The following is a 16,367-nucleotide window of genomic DNA, read 5'->3' on the forward strand; positions in this document are numbered from 1 at the left end:
TTCGGGGTCGCGGGATCTATCTCAGCTGTATTCGGATGGAAGGCAGGGGTACACCCTGGACAAGTCGCCACCTCACCGCAGGGCCAACACAGATAGACAGACATCCCATACGTCCATCCATTTTCTACCGCTTGTCCCTTTCGGGGTCGCGGGAGCCTATCTCAGCTGTATTCGGATGGAAGGCAGGGGTACACCCTGGACAAGTCACCACCTCATCACAGGGCCAACACAGATAGACAGACATCCCATACTTCAATCCATTTCCTACCGCTTGTCCCTTTTGGGGTCACAGGAGCCTATCTCAGCTGTATTCGGATGGAAGGCAGGGGTACACCCTGGACAAGTCACCACCTCATTACAGGGCCAACACAGATAGACAGACATCCCATACTTCCATCCATTTCCTACCGCTTGTCCCTTTTGGGGTCACGGGAGCCTATCTCAGCTGCATTCGGGCGGAAGGCGGTGTACACCCTGGACAAGTAGTCACCTCATCGCAGGGCCAACACAAATATACAGACAACCCATCCATGCCTTTTCTACCACTTGTCCCTTTTTGGGGTCGCTAGAGCCTATCTCAGCTGCATTCGGGCAGAAGGCGGTGTACACCCTGGACAAGTCACCTACTCATCGCAGGGCCAACACAGATAGACAGACAACCCATCCATCCATTTACTACCGCTTGTCCCTTATGGGGTCGCGGGAGCCTATCTCAGCTGCATTCGGGCGGAAGGCAGGTATACACCCTGGACAAGTCGCCACCTCATCACAGGGCCAACACAGATAAACAGACATCCCATACTTCAATCCATTTTCTACCGCTTGTCCCTTTCGGGGTCGCGGGAGCCTATCCCAGCAGGATTCGGGTGGAAGGCAGGGGTACACCCTGGACAAGTCGCCACCTCACCGCAGGGCCAACACAGAAAGACAGACAAACCATTAAGCCAATTAGAAAATGTAGGCCTTAGTTTCATAAATCAACATTTACGTGGAAATTTTTTTTGCCTGGAGCCTTATAATGTTGACAAAAAATTTCTGTTACAGTCGTTTATAAAAAACAAAAGCAAATTTAATCTCTTCTATAGAGAATGGCCAATGTCTGATCTCCTCCCCAAAATGTACACTGGAGCTGTGCTTGTAAAATAAACACGCAACTCGAAAATTCCCGCGGAAATGTTGATGTGCTGAGAAGCCCTGGCCCGGGGTCGAATAAAGCTAAAAGTCTAGCGTAAAAGAATAGATGGATAGACTTTTATCCATCCCAAAATGGGGATAAAACAGAAAATTAAACATTTGAAATAATTAATTGCACTATGTATAGGTCAAAATGAAATAGAAACCACTATCTTAACACCCGTATTGGGTGCTTGCTTTGCAGCGGGCCCATAAGAAATCCAGCTTTGGTTAGACCTGAGCGTGAAGAAAAAGTGGAGAAAGTGTGCAAGACATTCGTGACGTAAGTCTATTTCCTTTTACCATATTTGTCTTTACACAACTCTTACTTTGTGACCAATGTGGTGCATTATTGGGAGTAAAAGTGGAAGAAAATGTGGTTGTCTTTACATCGATTTTCCAGAGCGACTTATAGATAGAAACATTTACAGCAAATGCAACAAAAAGAACTGTTAAATTACCATAACTTAATCAGTTATACAAACCCCGTTTTCATATGAGTTGGGAAAATGTGTTAGATGTAAATATAAACAGAATACAATGATTGGCAAATCCTTTTCAACCCATATTCAGTTGAATATGCTACAAAGACAACATATTTGATGTTCAAACTGATAAACTTGTTTTTTGTGCAAATAATCATTAACTTTAGAATTTGATGCCAGCAACACGTGACAAAGAAGTTGGGAAAGGTAGCAATAAATACTGATAAAGTTGAGGAATGCTCATCAAACACTTATTTGGAACATCCCACAGGTGTGCAGGCTAATTGGGAACAGGTGGGTGCCATGATTGGGTATAAAAACAGCTTCCCAGTCTTTCACAAGAAAGGATGGGGCGAGGTACACCCCTTTGTCCACAACTGCGTGAGCAAATAGTCAAACAGTTTAAGAACAACCTTTCTCAAAGTGCAATTGCAAGAAATTTAGGGATTTCAACATCTACGCTCCATAATATCATCAAAAGGTTCAGAGAATCTGGAGAAATCACTCCACGTAAGCGGCATGGCCGGAAACCAACATTGAATGACCGTGACCTTCCATCCCTCAGACGGCACTGTATCAAAAACCGACATCAATCTCTAAAGGATATCGCCACATGGGCTCAGGAACACTTCAGAAAACCACTGTCACTAAATACAGTTCGTAGCTACACTCTCAGTGCAAGTTAAAGCGCTATTATGCAAAGCGAAAGCCATTTATCAACAACATCCAGAAACGCCGCCGGCTTCTCTGGGCCCGACATCATCTAAGATGGACTGATGCAAAGTGGAAAAGTGTTCTGTGGTCTGACGAGTCCACATTTCAAATTGTTTTTGGAAATATTCGACATCGTGTCATCTGGACCAAAGGGGAAGCCAACCATCCAGACTGTTATCGACGCAAAGTTCAAAAGCCAGCATGTGTGATGGTATGGGGGTGCATTAGTGCCCAAGGCATGGGTAACTTACACATCTGTGAAGGCACCATTAATGCTGAAAGGTACGTACAGGTTTTGGAACAACATATGCTGCATTCTAAGCGCCGTCTTTTTCATGGACGCCCCTGCTTATTTCAGCAAGACAATGCCAAGCCATATTCAGCACGTGTTACAACAGCGTGGCTTCGTAAAAAAAAAAAAAAGAGTGCGGGTACTTTCCTGGCCCGCCTGCAGTCCAGACCTGTCTCCCATGGAAAATGTGTGGTGCATTATGAAGCGTAAAATAGGACAGCGGACTGTTGAAGGACTGAAGCTCTACATAAAACAAGAATGGGAAATAATTCCACTTTCAAAGCTTCAACAATTAGTTTCCTCAGTTCCCAAATGTTTATCGAGTGTTGTTAAAAGAAAAGGTGATGTAACACAGTGGTGAACATGCCCTTTCCCAACTACTTTGGCACGTGTTGCAGCCTTGAAATTCCAAGTTAAATATTATTTGCAAAAAAAAAACAAAGTTTATGAGTTTGAACATCGAATATGTTGTCTTTGTAGCATATTCAACTGAATATGGGTTGAAAAGGATTTGCAAATCATTGTATTCTGTTTATATTTACATCTAACACAATTTCCCAGCTCATATGGAAACGGGGTTTGTATATTCTATGTCAATTTTTATGGAAAGATTTTCTGATGACTTCAGTTGCAGTGGCTCAACATAAACACGACACACTTGATTGCAACATTTTCAATGACAGGACTTCATTAATAGAAAAATAAGAGGAAATGCATCATTTATCTACATGAAGACATGAACTATATTTTACACACAAACGTTTGAAAAGGAAGAGCTTCCTTTTTGTACATTATGACTGGGACACTGTAATAAATCACAGAGTGAAAAATGACAATACAGTACAATGTGACGTCACCAAGCACATGAAGGATCAAATTTGCATCAACAACTCTGCCTTTTTAGTATTCTAATATTGTACATATGATCACATCCTGCATGCCCAAGGATACAGAACAGGCGTACATTAAATATTATGCTGCATGACCAAGAAATGAAGGACTTCAGGGTTAAAAGAACACCACTTTTAACTCAAACACCGCCACTGACATTCTCTCTTGAAAAAGCACAAGAAGCAATAAAAATAAGTTCGGATGATGTTTTTTTTTTTCTCCCCCACCGTCGCACGCTCAGTCCTACATTTCATCCAAACCGTAATCCTCTTCAGGAAAGTCTCCGACGGTCACGTTCAGCGGCTTCACGAAGGCTCCGTATTTGTTCTCACATTCGAAGTAGCGCTTCCCGTCACAACTGAGAGAAGAAGAAACGGAGGAATAGGGTCAAGTCAAAGCTGTGCCATGGCAGACTAAATAGGAAATATGGTGTTCTTACCTGCCGTCGTGTTTCCCCAGTGGCTCATCATACTTCACACCGACCCAAAAGCCGGGCTTAAAATCCGTTGTGCCTGTCAACACCACAACCACATTTTACTTAAAGGGGAACATTATCAGCAGACCTACATAAGTGTCAATATATACCTTGATGGTGCAGAAAAAAGACCATCTATTTTTTTTAACCGATTTCCGAACTCTAAATGGGTGAATTTTGGCGAATTAAACGCCTTACTGTTTATCGCGCTGGAGGCGATGACGTCAGAATGTGACGTCGCCGAGGTAACACACCCACCATTTTCATTTTCAACACATTACAAACACCGGGTCTCAGCTCTGTTATTTTCCGTTTTTTTGACTATTTTTTGGAACCTTGGAGACATCATGCCTCGTCGGTGTGTTGTCGGAGGGTGTAACAACACTAACAGGGAGGGATTCAAGTTGCACCACTGGCCCGAAGATGCCAAAGTATCTGCCGCCAGACCCCCGTTGAATGTACCAGAGTGTCTCCACATTTGACCGGCGATGCTAAGACAGACATGGCACAGAGATGTATGGATAACCTGCAGATGCATTTGCAACGATAGTCAACGAAATCACAAAGGTGAGTTTTGTTGATGTTGACTGCCAGCTAATCGATGCTAACATGCTATTTACCAGCAGACATGGCACAGAGATGTATGGATAACCTGTAGATGCATTTGCAACTATATTACATTTCCTTCCACCCACATTTAATGCGAAACAAACACTTACCAATCGATGGATTTAAGTTGCTCCAGTGTCAAAAGATGCGAAAGTCCTGATCGTTTGGTCCGCACATTTTACCGGCGATGCTAACGCAGCTATTCGGCCATGCTATGGCTATGAATAGCGTCAATAGCTATTCGCTCAATAGCTTCAGTTTCTTCTTCAATACTTTCATACTCCAACCATCTGTTTCAATACATGCGTAATCTGTTGAATCGCTTAAGTCGCTGAAATCCGAGTTTGAATCCGAGCTAATGTCGCTATATCTTGCTGTGGTATTCCCATTGTTTGTTTACATTGGCAGCACTGTGTGACGTCACAGGGAAATGGATAGTGGTTTCGAAGATAGCGAAAATAAGGCACTTTAAAGCTTTATTTAGGGCGGTTTAACTCGGTTGGTAGAGTGGCCGTGCCAGCAACTTGAGGGTTGCAGGCTCGATTCCTGCTTCCACCATCCTAGTCACTGCCGTTGTGTCCTTGGGCAAGACACTTTACCCACCTGCTTCCAGTGCCACCCACACTGGTTTAAATGTAACTTAGATATTGGGTTTCACTATGTAAAGCGCTTTGAGTCACTAGAGAAAAAGCGCTATATAAATATAATTCACTTCACTTCACATATTCGGAGACCGGTAAAATTTTGAAAAAAACTTCAAAAAATACAACAAGCCACTGGGAACTGATTTTTATTGTTTTTAACCCTTTTGAAATTGTGATAATGTTCCCCTTTAACAAAAAATGAAACTTTTTAAAGAGAACAATAAAAAATGTGTATCCTTGCAATTTTTAGATTTCTAGTCAGTCAGGACTGAATTTTGTCACACGTGGCGCCTCAGCAAATCTCACAAACCCCATAAAACTTCTAATATGTGTTTTGCTTTTTATTTGGATGGTTTGTAATTCTTTTATTAAAAAGGCAACACTGATGGCCAAAAATTATGATGTGGACCATGTAACTGTAAATTCAACTTATTGCAGCATGTTTAAAGGCCTACTGAAAGCCACTACTACCGACCACGCAGTTTGATAGTTTATGTATCAACGATGAATTAAAGCTGAAAGCAGCGTTGGTCGGGCCTGCCTTTGGCTGTTGCCGCCGCGACTCGAGCCCTGGTCTAAGTCAGACCTACATAGATGTTTTTGTTTCATGTCTCTACGACATTCCTAACAGAAGTTACAAGCAGTTTTGTGAGGGTTTTTTTTCTAGGGGGCCTTAGAGCGCAATTTTGACTTTAGGGGTTTGGTTTTTTATTAGATGGCAATTTTCGCCAGTCCTGATGTGTGTGTAAAATTTGGTGAGTTTTGAAGCATGTTAAGGGGGTCAAATTACAGATTGGCGTTTCTGGATGTTGTTGATAAATGGCTTTCGCTTTGCATGGTAGAGCTATGACTTGCACTTTGAAGCATTTTAAGGGGGTCAAATTACAGCTCAAAGAGGCAAAAATGACATTTTTTAGGAAAATCTGCACAGGGGTTTTTTGAAGGTGCGTAAAATCCAAACCGGAGCAGTAATCAAAACTCTTTCAATAACTTTTAATCAGAAGGGTCAAACTCTCTCCCGTGCAAGTTTGAAGCCGAAACGACAAACGCGCTCAGAGGAGATAATGTTTGAAAAAAGGTTACGGGTGTTTACAAAACTTTTATTTTGAACGGGTAATTTTTAACTTCCTGTTGATTTTTGCTGAAGGATGTCAATTATTAAAATGTAGGTCTAAGGGAGACCTGCATAGAGGTTTTCGTTTCAGGTCTCTCCGACATTCCTAACGAAAGTTACAAGCAGTTTTGTCTGTGTTTTCTTCCTAGGAGCAGTTTTTTCTATGTTTTATTCAAAAATTGCGCTAGAGCGCATTTTTGAGTTTTGGGGTTTGGTTTTTTCATTAAATCTCAATTTTTGCCACCCCTGATATGTGTGCCAAGTTAGGTGAGTTTTGAAGCATTTTAAGGGGGTCAAATTACAGCTCAAAGAGGCAAAAATTGAAATTTTCGCGAAAATTTTGCTTTGAATGACTTTTTGCAAAATTTCTGTTGATTTTTGCCGTATAAAGTAAAATTATGAAATCTAGGTCTAAGTTAGCCCTACATAGAAGTTTTTGTTTCATGTCTCTACGACATTGCTAACGGAAGTTACAAGCAGTCTGTTTTTTTTTTTTTCCTAGGGGGCGCTAGAGCGCATTTTTGATTTTTGGGGTTTGGTTTTTTTATGAGATGGCAATTTTAGCCAGTTCTGATGAGTGTGTGAAATTTGGTGAGTTTTGAAGCATGTTCAGGGGGTCAAATTACAGTTCTAAGAGGTGGCGGAATAATAATAATAAAACGGACCAGCTTCAATAGGGTCCTTGGCCCATTGCAAAAGGACCCCTTTGGAGTCCTTTAGCAATGGGCCTGCGGACCCTAAATATTAACATTGCAACACATGCCAATACGGCCTTTATAGTTTACTAAATTGCAATTTTAAATTTTGCGCGAAATATCCTGCTGAAACGTCTCGGTATGATGACGCCTGCGAGTGACGTCACACATTGTAGAGGACATTTTGTTCCAGCATCGTTCCCAGCTATTAGCTCGCCTGTTTTCATCGCGAAATTCCACAGTATTCTGGAGATCTGTGTTGCTGAATCTTTTGCAATTTGTTCAATGAACAATGGAGACGTCAAAGAAGAAAGCTGTAGGTGGGAAGCGGTGTATTGCGGCCGCCTTTAGCAAAGCAAACACAGCCGGTGTTTCATTGTTTACATTCCCGAAAGATGACAGTGAAGCTTTACTATGGAACAGAGCGGACAAGCGGACACAGTTGGATTGGACCACACACATAAAGTACAGTGTATTATGCAACGATCATTTCGAAAGATCGTGTTTCGAAGAGAGTCCCTTGCGAAGGGCAGAGATGGGCATCGCCACCACCCGTCGACTGGTGCTGAAGAAAGGTGCGGGGCCGACCTTCAGGTTGTACAAGTACGACCATATAATCTCACTAAAACACTAGTAACACAATAAGCAGATAAGGGATTTTCCAGAATTATCCTAGTAAATTTGTCCAATAACATCTGAATTGCTCCCACTGCCCTCTAGTCTTTTTTTTTCTCGAGTCCTTCACTCTCACTTTCGTCATCCACGAATCTTTCATCCTCGCTCAAATTAATGGGGAAATCGTCACTTTCTCGGTTCGAATCGCTCTCGCTGCTGGTGGCCATGATTGTAAACAATGTTCAGATGTGAGGAGCTCCACAACCCGTGACGTCACGCGCACATCGTCTGCTACTTCCGGTACAGGCAAGGCTTTTTTATTAGCAACATTGTCGACAAATGTCGTCGGTGGTATTTGTCGACATCGTCGACAAATGTCGTCGGTGGTATTTGTCGACATTGTCGACAAATGTCGTCGGTGATATTTGTCAACATTGTGGACAAATGTTATTAGTATGTTGTTGGTGATATTTGTCAACATTGTCAACAAATGTTATCGTGAATATCATTGTCGAATATCACCAACAACATTTGTCGACAATGTGGACAAATATCACGATAATATTTGTCGACAATGTTGACAAATATCACGATAATATTTGTCGATAATGTGGACAAATATCACGATAATATTTGTCGATAATGTGGACAAATATCACGATAATATTTGTCGACAATGTTGACAAATATCACCAACAACATACTAATAACATTAGGCCACAATGTTGACAAATATTACTAATAACATTTGTCGACAATGTTGACAAATATCAGCATTAACATTTGTCGACAATGTTGACAAATATCAGCATTAACATTTGTCGACAATGTTGACAAATATTACTAATAACAATTGTCGACAATGTTGACAAATATTACTAATAACAATTGTCGACAATGTTGACAAAACTTACTAATAACATTTGTCCACAATGTTGACAAATATTACTAATAACAATTGTCGACAATGTTGACAAATATTACTAATAACAATTGTCGACAATGTTGACAAATATTACTAATAACAATTGTCGACAATGTTGACAAAACTTACTAATAACATTTGTCCACAATGTTGACAAATATTACTAATAACAATTGTCGACAATGTTGACAAATATTACTAATAACATTTGTCGACAATGTTGACAAATATCAGCATTAACATTTGTCGACAATGTTGACAAATATCAGTATTAACATTTGTCGACAAAGGTCGGTGGTGTCATCCCTTGAGATTTTCCACACAGAAATGAGCCAGCCCTTTTATTAGACTTTTAAATTCCAAATTAAATGACTGTATGCTCCATCTGCATAACAAATACTACTGGAAAATGCCCTATTTATTTGTTTTAATTTTGATATACAGCGGCGCAGGTAACTTATTTTTACACTCCTATGACATTGATTAATGTACAATGTTTGATGTAGTTAGCTGTATTGTAATTTAATCTTCTAGTACAGCTGTTTGCTTATTTTTGCACTTGTATTAGGAATAAAAATGCTTTAAATCCACATCAGATTCTTCTAAATTATTTAAATTGAAATATTTCCTGTGGCAAAATAATATTGTATGTATTATCATAAGGAGGTCAACTAAAAGTCATTTTAAATGTACAAAATGGTCTATCCTACAGTGATGTAGCTGACTTGTCATGACAATATTGTTGCTCTGTTGCAAAAAAAAAACAAAAAACCCTGAGGAAAAAGAACTTACCAACATACATGACCGTGCCAAGCTTGGTGGGCTGCCCGCTGGCGTGCACTTGGCATCGGCTGCCGACAGTAATGGCTTCAGCAGCCGCCTTCTGTTCTTCCTCCCGAGCGATGCTCTCTGCTTTCTTCTTGGCCATTTCTTCCTCGTTGTAGCGACCGAGTGCCTGCTTCTTCATGAAGGACCTTGCCGTCTCTTGATGGAGAGGGATTTGCTTTCAGGTCAACGAGATACTTGAAAACAAATCTCTGCTAATGTCCCGTACAACAAAATATGGTCAAGTTCAAATTTGAATGACAATTAAAGGAAGTCTAAGTCTAAGTCTCACAGTACATTTCTCCCATTGGTTTGCATTTTGACTGAAATGACATTAACTTTACTAATTGGAACAATACCTGTTCTCTTTTCGTACGCGTCGTCTGACAGAGCAAACTTCTCCACTTTGGAAACATCAGTGAACTCTCCCAGTTGACCACCACTTTGATCAATAACCTAAAGAAGAATATAAAATAAAATTGTGAATGCAATCATAAAGTATTACTGCATACATTCCAAAGCCTAGGCTTTTTGTTTACATACTTGTTTTATTTCTCTTTGCTATTTGGGCTTATTGGACCCTATTTAGAATAAAAACTAAGAATCATATTTTGATATGATGTACTTACTCCATAAGTACACACAAGTGTACTTCATGTTTAGTGACATGCTAATTCTTATTTTTCCCAAATTCCATTGTATGTTATACTCTTCTGACACCACCAGATGGCAGTATAAGTGTCAACATAAGCGGCCATAAGATCCCAATTCAGTATCCATCCATCCATTTTCTACCGCTTATTCCCTTTCGGGGTCGCGGGGGGCGCTGGCGCCTATCTCAGCTACAATCGGGCGGAAGGCGGGGTACACCCTGGACAAGTCGCCACCTCATCGCAGGGCCAACACAGATAGACAGACAACATTCACACTCACATTCACACACTAGGGCCCATTTAGTGTTGTCAATCAACCTATCCCCAGGTGCATGTCTTTGGAAGTGGGAGGAAGCCGGAGGATCTTTCTGTGTGGAGTTTGCATGTTCTCCCCGTGAATGCGTGGGTTCCCTCCGGGTACTCCGGCTTCCTCCCAATTCAGTAGTGTGCACAATTTTGGAAATAAGAGCTAAAAAGGTGCTGTCCACACATGTGGCCACTAAACCTTTCGGAGGTTTTAATGGGAGATAGTGACGTTATAAGCAACTTATTTTTACACTTGCATGACAATTGAGAGAAGCGTTGTCACAGACTACGCTTAGTCAACAAACAGTGCTTTTATTTCCCAGAAAGCAGCAGACTGGTCTAATAGTACGAACTTAATAATAATAGAGAAGCCGGCGGCTTTTCTGGATGTTGTTGATAAATGGCTTTCGCTTTGCATAGTAGAGTTTTAACTTGCACTTACAGATGTAGCGACAAACTGTATTTAGTGACAGTGGTTTTCTGAAGTGTTCCTGAGCCCATGTGGTGATATCCTTTAGAGATTGATGTCGGTTTTTGATACAGTGCCGTCTGAGGGATGGAAGGTCACGGTCATTCAATGTTGGTTTCCGGCCATGCCACTTACGTGGAGTGATTTCTCCAGATTCTCTGAACCTTTTGATGATATTATGGAGCGTAGATGTTGAAATCCCTAAATTTCTTGCAATTGCACTTTGAGAAAGGTTGTTCTTAAACTGTTTGACTATTTGCTCACGCAGTTGTGGACAAAGGGATGTACCTCGCCCCATCCTTTCTTGTGAACGATTGAGCATTTTTTTGGGAAGCTGTTTTTATAGCCAATCATGGCACCCACCTGTTCCCAATTAGCCTGCACACCTGTGGGATTTTCCAAATAAGTGTTTGATGAGCAATCCTCAACTTTATCAGTATTTATTGCCACCTTTCCCAACTTCTTTCTCACGTGTTGCTGGCATCAAATTCTAAAGTTAATGATTTGCAAAACAAAAAAAAGTTTATCAGTTTGAACATCAAATATGTTGTCTTTGTAGCATATTCAACTGAATATGGCTTGAAAAGGATTTGCAAATCATTGTATTCTGTTTATATTTACATCTAACACAATTTCCCAACTCATATGGAAACGGGGTTTGTAGATTGGTAATGAAGAATTGGGAAAACATTTCCACAGCATCCACATACGTGTATTCTGCAGTCATCATCCACGGGATAAGAGCCCAGCAAAGCGTTGTCGTCGTCCATTTTTTGCATGTAATCGTCTGAGGTGCTGAACAACTCCAGGTCCATGCAGGAGGAAGGCACGCCCACCACCATCTCCAGTTTCCCCTAATGAGACGTCATTACTACTATTGTACTTGCTGCATTGTGCAATACAAGTTGTACTTGAGGACGACGCACCGTGCAGATCCAGACTTACCTTCAGCTCGGCGATGCACAAGCCTCTATCAAACCTTCGCTTGACCTCAAACGAGGATATGGCGGTGGTTAGGCGCACATTCACAGTGGGATTGGAAATAACGGTTAATGACCCTTCCATTCTTTGCACCGGCTTTAAAAAGAAGAAGAGTAAAATCAGAATTAAGACACATTTGCAAAGACTTCTGCAGCAAGAGTAACAATCCAACTAAGTATTTCTAACAGAAATGCTGATTTGAGTTTTATTGTGCGAATGTTATCCGTGTTGGCTCCGCGATGAGGGGGCCACTTGTCCAGGGTGGACCCACCGTGACTCCGTAAGGCAGTGATTTTCAACCTTTTTTGGGCCGACGGAGGGAGGCGACCGCCACTGCAACCAGGAGCTGGTGAGGATTTTCGAATCCTCCCGACTCGTCCCGTGGGAGACTGGGGGCAGTTTTTAAACAAGGACAATTAATGGACCGCTTCGGTGTGCGTGCTCCGGGGGAGAGCTTGGAGGGGTTTGCTGTGGCCCAGCTGGTTGCGGAGGCGTTCCCGCGGTCTCGCTGCCGGCCCTTCGCACCGAGAGACAGCAGACGGTGGCGTGAGAAGTACTGAGCGTGTCGGACCCGTCACCGTGGGCGGGTCTCAGGTTTGTCGGGCCCCCCCGGAGGGTGGTCATGGACGTTCTGGATGTGGTTCCCATGGGAGCCATGGGGGGGCCAGGGTGTTTCTCCTTCAATTAGACTCTGTATGTTGCTTGAAAAAAAAAAAAAAAAAAAGGACACGCACCACTGCCTGTAACCCCAAATCTGATGACATGATGGAGCCTCATTAACCAACTATCTCACAAATAGCGATGCACCGAAATGAAAATTTGTGGCCGAAGCCGAATAAAATTTAAACGCTTGGCCGAAGACCGAATAATGAATGCAGTTTTTCACAATTTTTTTTAATATTGCATGAATAGCCAAGAATAAATATTTAGACATGTTTTTCAAATAAAGTATTTTTTTATTGAATATTGACATTTTTTTTAATATTCCAGTAGTCTTTGCTTTTCAAAAAAAAGCACAGTTTTTCATTTATATTAGGCCTTCAAACAAAACATGCATTCCAGAAAAAATAAAGTGCATTAAAGTGGATAAACCCACAACAAATGAATTATTGTCCTTTTGGCAAAAGTCTGCTTAGCCACAGTAGATATGCTAATAATGTAAACAGAAGGCTTAAGTAAATCTCAATTAAGTGTGTGCTTGTAACCTCATACACTTTTTTTTTTATTTTAATTTTTTTTATTTTAATTTTAATCTTCTATTCTTTCCCCCCACCCCTTGATTACCTGTATGTCAATTATTTTTGTAAGGGGCGCTGGAAGCCGGCAGACCCGTCAGCGATCCTGTTCTGTCTCCCTGTAATGTTTGTCTGATCTTGAATGGGATTGTGCCGAAAATTGTAATTTTCCTGAAGGAACTCTCCTGACGGAATAAATAAAGTACTATCTAATCTAATCTAATTTATACAGGTAGCCTACACAACAGGCTAATTCCAGTAGTCTTTGCTTTTCAAAAAAAGCACAGTTTTTCATTTATATTAGGCCTTCAAACAAAACACGCATTCCCCAAAAAAATAAAATAAAGTGCATCAAAGTGGATAAACCCACAACAAATGAATTATTGTCCTTTTGGCAAAAGTCTGCTTAGCCACAGTAGATATGCTAATAATGTAAACAGAAGGCTCAAGTAAATCTCAATTAAGTGTGTGCTTGTAACCTCATACACTTTTTTTTTTATTTTAATCTTCTATTCTTTTCTCCCAACCCCCCCACCCCCCCCTCACCCCCGTTTACCTGTATGTCATCTTTTTTGTAAGGGGCGCTGGAAGCCGGCAGACCCGTCAGCGATCCTGTTCTGTCTCCCTGTAATGTTTGTCTGATCTTGAATGGGATTGTGCTGAAACTTGTAATTTTCCTGAAGGAACTCTCCTGACGGAATAAATAAAGTACTATCTAATCTAATCTAACTTATACAGGTAGCCTACACAACAGGCTAATAATGTAAACAGAAGGCTCAAGTAAATCTCAATTAAGTGTGTGCTTGTAACCTCATACACTTATACAGGTAGCCTACACAACAGGCTAATAATGTAAACAGAGGCCCCACTAAATCTCAATAAGTGTGTGCTTGTAACCTCATACACTTATACAGGTAGCCTACACAACAGGCTAATAATGTAAACAGAGGCCCCACTAAATCTCAATAAGTGTGTGCTTGTAACCTCATACACTTATACAGGTACACAACATATCCCAACGTCACTGCACGTTGGTTGATTGCGTCACCGCGTCAAAAAATTGCGTCACACGCCACTATTCGGCCTTGTTTTTAACTCATTCCACCGAAGGCCGAATGTGGCTTTTTTTGCCATATTCGGCCGAATATATTCGGTTACCGATTAATCGGTGCATCCCAACTCACAAACGGACTATCTCGCAGGGGGGGGTGACTGGGGTAACCTCCTGCACACCATCGGACCATCTCGCTGGGGGCGACCTCCTCCACATAATTGAACTGTCTTACAAATGGGGCGATTGCGGCGACCTCCTTCGCATTTGGGAGTTTTTGCATGTTTTGAGGGGCCAGTGTGCTAGACTATGCAATACGGTGTAAAAAAAATATTGATTTATGTGTGAGAAGCTCTGCCATCCGGGAGGAACTCAAAGTAAAGCTGCTGCTCCTCCACATGGAGAGGAGCCAGATGAGGTAGTTCGGGCATCTGGTCAGGATGCCACCCGAACGCCTCCCTAGGGAGGTGTTTAGGGCACGTCCAGCCGGTAGGAGGCCACGGGGAAGACCAAGGACACGTTGGGAAGACTATGTCTCCCGGCTGGCCTGGGAACGCCTCGGGATTCCCCGGGAAGAGCTAGACGAAGTGGCTGGGGAGAGGGAAGTCTGGGCTTCCCTGCTTAGGCTGTTGCCCCCGCGACCCGACCTCGGATAAGCGGAAGATGATGAATGGATGGACGGATTTATGTGTGCATTAAGATTGTGAATGTAGAATATTTTTTTCTTTTCTCTGTTCTATTTCCCCTTGTTTGTTACCTATGTTGTTTGTGATGAAACAGGGACGTTTTTACTTGAGGGGGGGACGTATGTAACAAACAGTTCAGGGTGTCCCCCCAGTGTTGCCGTGGCGCAAGGTGGGTTGTTGAAGAAGGTGTGGTATATGGAAAGAGGTGTAAAGAAGGGAACAATAAAGAAGTGGTGGAGACCGGACCTGCTCTCATGACTCCCTTTTATTATTTTATTTTATAAGTACCCAGATTATGCGAACCCAGGACACTCGGCTACATAAACATTGATTGATTTTGTAGGGGGGAAGAAATTTGGCGTGACAGCGCCTATCTCAGCTACAACCGGGCGGAAGGCGGTGTACACCCTGGACATAACACCATTACTCTGCCTAACTCTAGACAGCACTGACACTCAACAACACATCATTTACAGACTATACCTACTGGTTTGCAAAACATATATTTTTTTACCCCTAATAAGTGAAACCAGGTAATCTCCCTCGGGACACCAGACTGTAGACTAGTGTGCCGCAGCGCAGAGGTTGAAAAACACTGCTGTAAGGTACAAGCGGTAGGAAATGGATGGATGGATTCTTTTTAGCCGCAAGACAGGTAAAAAAACGAGACAACGCCTACTTCAGCTACTTGTACCCCTTTACTTCATATTTATTTTTAAAAAACAAACTCTCTACGCTTTACATTTATAACAAACGCCCACTATGATTTAGTGATTATTTTATTAGTTTTTAATAATAATTCCGATGTGTCAAACAGCTAGCCAGACTGCGTCCAAGCGACTGCGTGGCGAACATTGTCAACAACAAAACCTATCATTTCAAACAGATAACTTACTTGTTAAAATGTAGATCTTCCTTTGACGGTAACCAGGTTTAGGTTTTATATCCCAGCAGAAATGAAGTTTTAAGCAATGCGTCAGCTCCTGTCGTCTGATGGTGCGGTGCTCGGTTACTAATTTCCGGGTTCCGCTACTATGCACCCGCCTTATCCGGTGCAGACGACCAATCACGCCAGAGATACAATCATTTGCCGCCAAATGGGCTTGGTCCCTCACGGATTGGCTGCATCATACGTCAGGCTGTCCGCCATCTTGCGGCAGTCATTTTTGCCAGGCCCTCAACAGCAATACTGTATCACTGTCCACTAAACACGTGCCGCATCACTTATGTCAATGCTTTTATTTTGATGTGAACTGACTCATGTACCTACCCCAAAATGACTATATGTTACAATTTCACCATTTGATAAAATACATATTTTTTCTGTGCATGTTTGTTACTAAAAGTATTGATTGATTGATTGATTGGATTGAAACTTTTATTAGTAGATTGCACAGTAGAGTACATATATATGTCTTGATTGGATTATCCAGAGAATAGTGCTCGATTTCGTGGTATAGCGCAATATATATGTGTGGGAAAAATCACAAGACTACTTCATCTCTACAGAACTGTTTCAACTAGTGATT

At 41.7% G+C, this 16,367-nt stretch overlaps 1 protein-coding gene across 1 annotated transcript; it reads right to left on the reverse strand.

Annotated features, from left to right (window-relative positions):
- Positions 1–3,334: 3,334 nt before the first annotated feature.
- On the reverse strand, positions 3,335–15,894 carry tbcb (tubulin folding cofactor B). Its single transcript, XM_061878152.1, has 7 exons — positions 15,734–15,894; positions 11,831–11,962; positions 11,596–11,739; positions 9,817–9,913; positions 9,425–9,616; positions 3,995–4,067; positions 3,335–3,913 (listed from the first exon to the last, which is right to left on the reverse strand). Exons 2-7 carry the CDS (start codon positions 11,948–11,950, stop codon positions 3,799–3,801), a joined length of 741 nt encoding a protein of 246 aa, XP_061734136.1. The 5' UTR covers positions 11,951–11,962; positions 15,734–15,894; the 3' UTR covers positions 3,335–3,798.
- Positions 15,895–16,367: the final 473 nt, after the last annotated feature.

Source organism: Nerophis ophidion, linkage group LG18 (assembly GCF_033978795.1).
Source record: "Nerophis ophidion isolate RoL-2023_Sa linkage group LG18, RoL_Noph_v1.0, whole genome shotgun sequence".
Classification (NCBI taxonomy): domain Eukaryota; kingdom Metazoa; phylum Chordata; class Actinopteri; order Syngnathiformes; family Syngnathidae; genus Nerophis; species Nerophis ophidion.